Below are 12,254 nucleotides of genomic sequence, written 5' to 3'. Positions count from 1 at the left end.
CCAATTCAAAAAGCTATTTATCAGCAGTACAGGAAAACTATTAGAATCTAAGATAGAGTTGGTTAATAATTAAATTTTAGACAACAATGTTAGTCAAAGCAATGTGCTGAGGTATTCACAAGGAACCCTAGAATCTAATAAAATTAAGGCAACTTGGCAATCCTCTCTCTTACAAGATTGCCCTGCACCCACTATTAATCCAGGGCTAACACCACTTCAAATAAGGCTCAGGACCCTCCCCAGGTCCTCCCAGGTTAACCTTAATTCAGTGAATTAAAAGCTCTGAGGAACCTTATTCAGATTTAATAAGTCACCATCCTTCATTCAACATTTAATAACTATAATATTCCAGGTTGTTGGTGGAAAACAATGAATATGTTATGCCCGACTATCATCTGCTCAGGGGAAAAAAGAAATCTACCTCATAAGAAAAGAATAGAAGAACAAAATAATACATGTTAGTTTTTGCACATATAATTGTAACTTTTATTTATATTGTTGAACTCTTCCATTTACCTGTCAACTTAAAATAATCTACAGGAACTTATTTTTATAGAACAATTTTTTGAAAAAAATTTAACTTTATCATACATGTCTCTGCCTTCTTCAAAGCGTCACTCTCACTGTCACTGTCATCCTGTTGTTCATTGATTTATTCGAGTGGGCACCACTAATGTCTCCATTGTGAGACTTATTGTTACTGTTTTTGGTATATCGAATACGACACGGGGAGCTTGCCAGGCTCTGCCATGTGTGCAAGATACTCTGGGTAGCTTGCCTTGTCAGGCTTTCTGAGAGGGACGAAGGAATCGAACCCGGGTCGGCTGCGTGAAAGGCAAATGCCCTACCCACTGTGCTATCGCTCCAGCCCCTTCAAAGCATATGCTAAAATTAGTATTACACACACAGATTCATCAGGATTGGGTTCTATGCAGTTATATCCCAATATTGTAAAGCTGTTAATCATGTCCTTGTCAGAAACTTGGTTTCTCACACAATTTTAAATACTAAGTACTGGGTAAGGTTAGGTTTATATCTCTTACGGATATGATAGTATAGGGGGTTTGGGATGGCATTTTCACTGCCATTGAAATTTTTTCACTACTTAAACATTCACCTCAGTAAGATGATTCAAATTGTTGAAGTATGACAATGAAATAAGCCCTGTGAAAATCACGAATACATCAATTGTGTGTGCAAAAATGTTTCAGAGAAGGGACACTGATGTGGCTTTCCTAGGGAGGCAGAACTGAACTTGAGGAGGAAAAGTGGGTTCATGGCAGGGATGCTAAGAATTTATTTAGACAATTACCTTCACTCCTATATATCATTCTAAAGTGTTGCTAGCTTTTGGTCACTGAGTTAAACAGTGAAACTCAATAGAAAAAGGAAATGAGAACATTACATGAAATAAGGAAAATATGGGTTCAAGAAAATTTGATTACAGTTGAGGAGAAGATAAAAGAAAAAAAGATACATAAAGGGAAAAGAGAGAATAGGAAGAAGGCAGGAGAGAAGGACTTCTTAAAATGCAATTATAGGTTAGGTCATTTAGTGGGAATGTTTATGGTTTTGATGTACACAATCACCACATCTCCCCATGATCAAAGTGCCCAAGGCCCTCTGCCAACTTCCTTATGCTCCTTCCAGTCCACTCTTCATGCCCTCTGCCCACTCCTTGCTCCCTTACTAGTCTCAACTCTGTAATTCAGGGTCCAGGCTTTGCTATCACTTGATATTGTCTATTCCCTTGTTTTTAAATCAGTTATTTCTTTTTTAGGAGACAAAGTGGCCACACTCCTGGCAGTAATCAGAAGAACATCTGGGGAACCAGGTCAGCTAGCTGTGTGCAAGGCAAACACCCTCACTCTGGCCCCCATAGCAGTTTTTTTTTCTTCTTTCTTTGTTTTGTTTTTGAGTCACACCTGGTGGTGCTAAGGGCTTACTCCTGGCTCTGTGCTCAGGAATCACTACTCCTGAGGATCCGGGGGACCATATGGGTTGCGGGGATTTAAGTCAGGTTGGCTGTGTGCAAGGCAAGTAAGTACCTTACCCACTGTACTATTGCTCCGGCCCTGCAAATAGTTATTTCTTATCTCAGTGTTATTCTCACAATGAATGGGATTTACTGGTAGAACTGGAGCTGGAGGGAAAGGTATATCTCACATAAATGTGCCCATCAGTTCCTAGCAGTTAATCTCTTTTCGATGATCTATAAACATCTTTTAACGGACATATTAGCATTTAATGTATTAACATTAATTTATTAAAATTTAAGAGTTTTAATTTAAGCTGCAATTAGCCACTTCATTTTGCTGTGATTGTTTAAAATGTTATCATGTTATTTATTTATTTTTTAATGCTGACAGGAATTCTCTGCCTGCACTGAAAGACACAGCAAAGTTTTGGTCTCGTACACAAAGATTCATCTCAAGCCTATGGACAACTTCAAATTACTACAACTTGTTCCCTATCAGCCACTGATCTTAACCTAAGGATTAGCCAAACAACTGCCTGATATTTTGGGATCTTTTTGGGACTTCTGAGTAGCAAATAAGAGGAGAAACATTTTCCTTGGCTCCAGAAATATACATGATGAGGTCTAAGCCTTTGGTGCTCTAAGCAAAAGCAAGCTCAAGTTTGCTGCTATCGATAACAACATCTAAGTTATATAATTCTCATCAATTAAAAAAAGAATTTTCCCACACATACATCCAAGTTTCTGAAAAAAAAAATTAAAGTATCTAATAGTAAGTATTGCTTGAAAGGCAATATGAAGGAACCAAGAGCTTACCTTACAAAAGAACTTGCCATGAGTCCAATGAATCCAACTGCAGCACCCACAATAGCTGTTTTCCGGCAACCAAATAAGTCTGTGAAGACGCTGGCTATTGGGCAGCAAAAGAATATCATTCCCATGGAGAGAGAACTTACCCATGCTGTAAAAGAGGGAGGAAAAGGAAATTGACATGTAAATTATGTTTGTACTTACCCCCATAGAATACAGTACGTAGTGAGAAAATATTAATGCAGAAAATGTATTACCCAGACCTTCAAACACAGGTTGATGAAAGAAAATTTCAATTACTAACATAACTGAGTTTAGTAACCAATTAGTGACAAATCAAAGCATCAGCTGACCTAATTATAATTAGCATGGCAATTATCTGTATTTAATTTCATTCTTAAGGTATATTCAATTAAATAAATCAAATTCTTCTGGGACCTAAACACCATTAGCCTCTATAATAGATTCCCCTTGTAATCTATGGAAAGAAATTCATTTCAGGAGCATAGGGAGGAGAGAGGCATTAGAAGTGCATGCCTAGGCGACTAAACTGCAAAGAAATGAGAGCAGAAGTCAGGATTCCACTAGAGAGGAAAGAGATTTCTAATCATTTGGGTCCGTAATTAAGAATTTGTATTTGCATAAGTCCAGGCTTTAGGGGTTTTGTTTGTTTGTTTTGTTTTTGATCATACCCAGCAATGCTCAGGGATTATTCCTGGTTCTGCACTCAGGACTTACTCTTGACAGTACTCGGTGTACCATATGGGAAGCCAGGGATCGAACCCAGGTTGCAAGGCCAATGCCGTACCTGATGTACTAGCATCCAGTGTGGCTTTAACTCTTTTTATCAAGTCACACATTAGAAGACAACTCACTGGCCTGGTATTCGTGGGTATTCACTTTATGAAACCATAAACCTATTTTATCCAATTTTCCAAAAGTATGGGACATTTCGCAATTTGAAAAGAACAGCCAGGGTTAGGGAGCTATGTCAGAGGGCTGAAAAGCATGCTGCGTATGATTATGATACTGAATTCAATCTCGAACACCGTGTGGCTCCTGGAACATGGCCAGGTGTAATCCTAGTGACCCCAGAGCACTGCTTGGTAGGACCTGGGCCACATGGTGGGACCTGTGCTCTGAACCATTAGGCCTGCACAGCACTGCTGACCATGTCTGGGGCCTCTATACCATGCTTGGGAAGCCCCTCCCCAGGTTACCATAAGTCATAGTTTGCAATTATTATTGTATCACTGTATCACTGTCATCCCGTTGCTCATCAATTTGCTTGAGCGGGCACCACTAACGTCTCCATTGTGAGACTTGTTACTGTTTTTGGTATATCGAATACCCCACAGGTAGCTTGCCAGGCTCTGCCATGCGGGCAGGATACTCTCAGTAGTTTGCCGAGCTCTCCGAGAAGGGCGGAGGAATTGAACCCGGGTCGGCTGGGTGCAAGGCGAATGCCCTACCTGCTGTGCTATCGCTCTACCTTAAAAAACAAATACTGAAGCTAGCAAATAATGAATCCACAGTATCATAATTATGTGTGAGGAAGGGGTGTTTCACTGTATCTCATCTGTAAATACTCCTTTAAAGGTATAATAGGAAAAGTTTTCAAGCCATCAGACCGTCCCAGGAAGATGGTCTCTGATCTCTAGGGTGAAAACTCTGATGCACTCCCAGAATGGGGGCAGGAGGTCAGGTGTGGTAGCCACTGGTCTTCTCTGGAAAAAAAGAACTAGTCATTCAAGAAATCATAGAAAAGACCTTCCTAGAGCTTAGGGGTATGAACCCAGATATAAATGGCCCAAAGTGTTCCAGATAAGAGAGATCAAATTTTTTAAAAAATCTAAAACATACAATCAAAATAATAAAAGCCAAAGATAGAGAATATTGCAAGCAGCAAGAACAAAGTAGGAACTTTGTATAAAGGAAATCCTGTAAGGTTCACAGCAGATTTATCATATGAGACTCTATGGGCCAGAAAAAATGGGGAAACACAATATAAAAACTGAACAAAATAAATGCCTCACCAAGAATACTTTATCCACCTGGATTATCGTTCCACTATGAAATAATAATATATAATTTCACAGACAAGCAACAGCTTAAGAACGTCACACACTTAAAACCAGTATTACAAGTGCTTCTCTAAAAGGAAAGACAGACCTTACAATCACACATATCTCCTGCAAAATGATGGCAGTAACTTCCTTCAGATCAGTCAATATCAATGTACTGAACTCACCAATCAAGGGATACAGAGTAGTTGGATAGATCAGAAAACTGAACCCAACTTTCTCCTGCTTATAAGACACATACCTGAATAGTCAGGGTAAACAAAGGCTCAAAGCCAAACAATCTTTTTTTATTTTATTTTATTTTACTTTATGCTTTTTTGAGTCACACCCGGTGATGCACAGGGGTTATTCCTGGCTCTGCACTCAGGAACTACCCCTGGCAGTGCTCAGGGGACCATATGGGATGTTGAGAATCGAACCCGGGTCAGCTGCGTGCAAGGCAAACACCCTGTGATATTGCTCCAGCCCCAAAGCCAAACAATCTTACAAGCAAATAACACCTTTGGAAAGGCTGAGGCCATACTTAATATCAGACAACAAGACTTCAAATTTTTAAAAGTCATAAGGGACAAGAATGAACTTTTTTGTTTGTTTGCTTTGGTTTGATTTTTTTGTGTTGGGACCACAGTTAGTGACGCTAGGGTTTTATTGTAGCCCTGCACTCAAAGATTACTCCTGGTGGGCTTGGATTACCATATGTGGTACCAAGGATTGAACCCAGGTTAGCCACATGAGTGACTCCTGAGCACAGAACCAGAAGTAAGTCCTGAACACTGCTGGGTGTGCCCCTCCCCCCAAAGAGAGGTAACAGAACACAAGAACAGGCCAATTGCACCTATCAAGGAGATTAAAATGGTTATCAAAAGTTTACCCAGAAACAAAATCTAGGCCGAGACTGGTTTAGTAGTGAGTTCTTCCAAACCTTTCAGGAAGACCTACTCCCAGTCCATTTCAGGCTCTTTCAGAAAGTTGAAGTAACAGAAATCCTCCCAAACAGCTTCTATGAGGCAAATATTACTGTGATAGCAAAAGCACATGAAGACGTCATAAAGAAAGAAAATTATAAACCTTTGTCACTGGTGAACATTGAAGTAAAGATCCTCAACAAAATATTAGCCAATGAAATCCAATAATACATCAAAAAGATCACATATCCTGACCAAGTAGTATTCATTCCAGGGATTAAAAGATGGTTTAACATACACAAGTCAATTAATATAATACACCATATCGATACAAGAAAAAATAAAAGCATAGGATCATTTCAATAGATACGGAGAAAACATTTGAAAAGATCCAACACTCGTTAATAATAAAAACTCTCAATAAGATGAGGCTTGGAGGAACTTTCTTCAACATAGTGAAAGCGACTTATTCAAGCCCCTAGGCAAACATCATACTCAATGGTGAAAACCAGGCACAAGACAAGACTACCCACTCTCACTATTATTGTATTTAGAATTGGAAATACTGGGTGTAGAAATTAGGTGAGAAAGAATAGCCAGGGCATCCAGATCAGAAAAGAAGTCAAACTCTTACTTTTTTTAGATGACATGAAACATCTAGAAAACCCAAAAGACTATGCAAAAAACAAAAACAAAAGACAACCCAAAAACTCAACCTCCTAGAAACAATAGACATATAGACACAATACAATAAAGTGGCAGGCTACAAAGTTAATGCACAGAAATCCTTGGCTTTTTCGAACTTATAGGGACCTGTTTGAATTCCTGGTGCCATATACGGTTTTTTGTTAGGAGTAAGCCATGAGCATATCTGGGTGTAACAAAAAAAATAAATAAACAAACAAACAAATAAAAGAAACAGAAATCCTTGGCTTTTTCATATGCAACTAATGAAAAAGAAGAAAGAGAAATCCAGGAAAACAATACTATTCACAACCATGCCTCAGAAAATCAAGTGCCTAGGAATCAGGTAAACAAAAGAAGTGAAAGACTTATACAAAAAAAACTATTAATCACTGCTACAAGAAATAAAAGAGGATGAAAAAATTAAAATACCACCCTGCTCATAGATTGGAAGAATCAATACGCAATCTTACCTAAAGCATTATACGAATTCAATGCAATCCCAATAATAATATCCATGATATTTTAAGGACATAGATGAAACACTGTTGAATTTTATATGGAATAATAAAACTCCCAGAACAGCCAAAACAATTCTAGGGAAAAGAATATGGGAGCCTTCCCCTCCAATTTCAAATTATACATAAAGTTGTAGCAATCAAAACAGCTTAGTACTAGAATAAGGACAGACTCTCAAACTAACAGAATAGAATTGAAAATCCGAATGTAAATCTTTAGGTATCTGGACAGCTAATTTTTGACAAAGAGGCAAAATGTATGAGATGGAGTAAGGAAATCCTCTTTAACAAATGGAGATGGTAAAACAGGTGATTCACATGCAAAAAAAAAAAAAGTAAAGACCCCTTCCTAATACTGTGCACTGTCCAATCAAAATAGAAAATGGAATAACAAATGGCCCAAAGCCCAAGACTCCATAAACTTAACTACAGAACTGAGTTTACTATAGTATGGACACAGCAGAGGAAGTGGTTGGGGTGGGGCGTGGGGGGACCCTGAGACAATAGTGAAGGGAAGCAGATACTCTAGGAGAGGGTGTGAGATGGGAGCACTGCATTCACAAAACCCTAATATTTACAGTATTATAAATCACAGTGATGAAAATAAATTTAAAAAATTTAAATTTGGAGTCGTCATGACTCACAAAATTACTGGTTGTTGAGTCTTAGGCATACATATTTCAACACCAATCCCACCACCCACCCATGTCAACTTCCCTCCACCAGTGTTCTCATGCTCACCCCTGGCCCCCAACTCAGACTGCCTGCCATTTTGACAGAAACATTTCGAAATTCGGTGGTTGCAGCTTAGATCTCATGCTTTCAGTGTTGTTGAGTTTGTACTTTGGATATATAGTTACACAACTCTCTCACATCACTGCTATAACTGAAGCCACGACTCCTATTTCCCCATATTTCCCTCTCTCATCAACTTCCTTTCCCCTTTGAAAATAAAATTAAAATATAATTACAACAAAAGTAATCACTTCAAAATGGACTGTGAAACAAGAGAGAAACTGAAAATTCTAAAACACAGAAGAAAACACTGAAGGAAATCTTTGTGACATTGGGTTAAGCAGATTCTCAGGTATAGCCTCAACACAACAATCCATGCAATACTAGCAAATTTGATCAAAACTAAAAAATTTCTCTCTAAAAATTTAAGGTAATGAAAAGACAAACCACAAAAATTTGAAGGAAAAATGGAAAATCTCACTATTCAAGAATTGTATCCAACTTATTAAAAAAAGAAACAAAAGAGCAAATCAACCCAATTGAAAAATGGACCAAAGATTGAGGGGAAAGTCATTTTGTAAATAAAAGATAAAAACATGGAAAATAAACAAATAAAAAAATATTCAACCTCAGTCACAACAGAATTGCAAAATACAACAATGAAAACTATACACAACTACTAGGATGATTAAAATGAAAATGACTACACATGTCAAGTGATGGTGAAGGTACAGAACAATTGGTACTGTCACACACGAGTAAGGGGACTGTAAAATAGTATGATTTTATAAAATTCATAATTTTATAAGGACTGCTTTAATAAAATTTTATAGTGGTGCTGGGGACAGGGGGCTAAGGACACTCCCAGGAATGCTCAGCCCAGTGCAGTGCTCAGGCCCAATACTGCTATGCTTTTTCTGGCAACACAGGGAGCCACCAGACCATCATGGTGTTGCTCAAGACCCACCTGGGCTATAACTGGCAAAGTTCAGGGAACAATCCAGAGCCAGGGATTGAATTCAAGGCCTCATATTACCACTTTAAGCCACATCCCAAGCCCTTTAAGAATTAAAGAATTATTTGGGCCAGAACAATAGTACAGTGGGCAGGGCTCTTGCCTTGCACATAGCCGACCTGGTTTGATCCCTGGTATTCCATATGGTCCCCTGAGCACTGTGAGATGCAATCCCTGAGCACAAAGCCAGGAGTAAGCCCTGAGAACAGCCGGGTGTGGTCCAAAAACAAGAAATAAAGAAATATTAAGTTTTTATTTTTGCAGTGATGATTATGGAGCCCAGTACCTCATACTGCAAGACAAACGATCTACAACTGAGTCACATTTCTTTAGGAATTTCTTCTTTAAGTTAAATATATCACACCTTAAACCTAGCCATTTCACTCCTAAATATCAACCAAAAACAAATAAGAACAGATGTCCATACAAAATTTTGCATGTAGACATTTAGAGAGGCTTTATTTCCAATTGGAAAAAAAAACTGAAAAAAGTACAGATGTTCAGAAATAAGTACCTGGGGGCTGGAGCTATAACACGGGTAGGGCATTTGCCTTACATGCAGCAGACCCTGGTCTGATTCCCAGCATCCCATATGATCCCCCGAGCACCGCCAGGGGTAATTCCTGAGTGCATAAGCCAGGAGTAACCCCTGAGCATCTCTGGGTGTGACCCAAAAAGCAAAAAAAAAAAAAAAAAAAGTAACTGGAAAAATTAATGTGCACTTCTATAATATAATACTACCTAGAAACAAGCAGGATGAAATATTGATAAATATAACATGAATAAATAATTATATTCCATGAAAGAAGTATTATTGCATTTATGCTAAATGCTAATAAATATAAATTTATCTGTATTGATGGGAAATATGTCAGTTATTATCTGGTAGAAGGGAGGGAGGGAGTACGAAGGGGTACAAAGAACCTTTTTGGGTTGGTGGATGTGTTCACAGTCATGACAACAGGAATAGCTTCAATGAGATGTATACAAGTGATGAAACAGTGAATCATAGAGTTTAAACATGACAATTTATTAGATGTCAATTATACCTCAATAATGCCAAATTTTAAAAATAAACTATCTGAAAGATTTAAACAACTAAAACTAAAAATATATGCTGAACACACACACACACAGAGGAAGTAATAATACGAGGGGCCAGAGCAATAGTACAGCTGGTAGGGCATTTCCCTCACATGTGGAAAACCCAGGTTTGGTCCCTCAGGCATCACTTATGGTCCTCCAAGCACCATCAGAAGTAATTCCTGAGTTCAGAGTCAGGAGTAACATCTGAGCATCGCTAGGTGTGGCCCAACTCCCAGCCCCACCCCAAAGTAATAGCAATAAAGGGAGAGATGTGCAAATCTACAATCATAGTTGTGGACAGAATGTCCCAACCCGGCACCAGGCTGTCTTCACAGGGCACCTCAGAAGAGGGTGAATTAAGTCTCCTTCCCCGCCCCAAGCAGAGCTCTGGCAGCCGAAAACCTCCAGAACTCAACTGCTGCCATGCTCAAGGCCACTGTCTACATACTCAGACGAGCCTCACCCATGAAAAAACCGTCAGAAGAATCCAGGTATGCGGGATGCGGGACCCATGACCGAGATCTCCAAGTCTGCTTGGATCAGGACTGGGTTTCCTCCCCCCAGCTCCCCAGTTTTCCAGTAGCTTGGCAGTCACACCCACAAACTGCCCCCGGCGCCATGTAATCTCATCAGTGGCCAAGACCCAGAGACCTAGCTTTACTTTTCCGGGAGTAAAGCTCCGGAAGAGAGCCATGCAGAATGTCCTTGAGCGCATAGCTGCATTCAAGGCTGTGCAACCTCTTATACTCCAGCCCACTTATGCCCACTTATGTACCAAAAAATAGCACACATTTATTCGGTTTTAACAAACTTGCTTGTATTCTCTTACATATTCTTATATATTCTTGCTTGTATTCTCTTATATATTCTCTTATATATGGGCTTAAATGGCTCCAGAATGAAATACAACAACCTTCACACACTTCCCTCTTATTGTGGTGGGAAGGTGCTCGGTGGTGGGATTGGTGTTTAAATATTATCTGCAATAAACTATTGTGAACTACTTTATGATAATAAAATATATAAAAATTGTAAAAAAAATCATAGTTGTGTTTTACAGCTTAGCATCTCAGTAATTAATAGAAAAGTATTAAGGGTGGGGGAGGGGAATCAGTGAAATACAAAAGTTGGGATGATTCTATCAACCATCTTAACCAAACTGACGTTTATAGAACACATATCCAACAGAAAAGTATTTGCTCTGCCAGGGAAATTGTTAATTACTGAGGCGGGTAGGCGGGGACAGATGGAAAAAGAACTAACATTTCTGCAGAATCAACTAACCTGCAGAAAAAAAGCTGGCACAAAACTGTCATTAGATCCTCAGACAACCTGGTGACATGTTCCTTTCTTCCCTCCCTTCCTCTTTCCCTCTTCCCCCTTGCCTTTCTTTGTTTTGGTTTTTTTTTTTTTTGGTTTTGGGGGACACACCTAGTGGTGCTCAGGTTTGCTCCTGGCTCTGTGTTCAGTGATCACTCCTGGTGGGTTTAGGGGATCATATGGGATGGGGGGGCTGTCAAACCTGGGTCAGCTTCATGCAAGGCAAGTGTCTAACTTAACTGGCTATACTATCTCTCCAGCCCATTCTTCCCATTCTTTCTTTCTTCCTTTTTTTTTTTTTTTTTTTTTTTTGCTTTTTGGGTCATACCTGGCGATGCTCAGGGGTTACTCCTGGCTCTTCTGTACTCAGGAATTACTCCTGCTGGTGCTTGGGGGACCATATGGGATGCTGGGGATTGAACCTGGGTCAGCCATGTGCAAGGCAAATGCCCTACCCGCTCTACTATCACTCCGCCCACCCCCCCATTCTTTTTTTTTAAATTTTTGGTGCTAATTCTGAGCCCAAGGACTCACACATGTGAGGCAGGTGTTACATTTGTTTTTAAACAGCAGGGAAAGAAATCAGTGGGGTTAAGCAATGTTAAATTTGTGCAACTTTGGTGGATTTAAACTAAGCATCTGAGTAGACACAGGAATATGAAGACAAGTTAAAGAATCAATCCTTCATTTAAAATCACTCCTTAATCACGGGACCTTGTGACTGAGAACTCTGGGTTCAAAGGGACTGGGAATGAAGATCCTCTGTCCCATATCCCCCTGTCTCCCGCAACTTGGCAGTCATGCCCATAAGCCACCCCTCGCTGGCACCAGGTAATCATATCATTGACCACAATTCAGATCGCATGTCCTTCTCTCCTGGAAGAGAGCATAATATGACACTCGCCATAATCATGCTGCTGGACCCCACACCAGGCTGTTTCACTTGGAGCACCCCGAAAGGGGGTGGGTGAGAGCCCTCTCTACCCTAAGGGACCTGGCCCCTAAAGCCAAAACCCCCCAGAACTCAACTGCTGCCACCTCATGGCCGCTCTCCACATGCTCAGGCTGAGCCTCACCCAAGAGGAATCTATTCCTGGACTGTGTGGCCCAATTTGTGGC

The 12,254-nt window shown here is 39.8% G+C and overlaps 1 protein-coding gene across 1 annotated transcript in view; it reads right to left on the bottom strand.

Moving 5' to 3' along the window:
* Window positions 1-12,254, bottom strand: part of SLC16A10 (solute carrier family 16 member 10) — a 133,432-nt gene that overhangs the window by 41,601 nt on the left and 79,577 nt on the right. Inside the window, exon 2 of the mRNA XM_055136951.1 lies at window positions 2,795-2,939. Within this exon, the coding sequence (XP_054992926.1) occupies window positions 2,795-2,939 (145 nt within the window). The remainder of the gene's footprint in view (window positions 1-2,794; window positions 2,940-12,254) is intronic.

Source organism: Sorex araneus, chromosome 4 (assembly GCF_027595985.1).
Source record: "Sorex araneus isolate mSorAra2 chromosome 4, mSorAra2.pri, whole genome shotgun sequence".
Lineage (NCBI taxonomy): Eukaryota > Metazoa > Chordata > Mammalia > Eulipotyphla > Soricidae > Sorex > Sorex araneus.
Note: the sequence above shows the minus strand (reverse complement) of the source record. Positions and strands in the feature narration are given on the sequence as shown.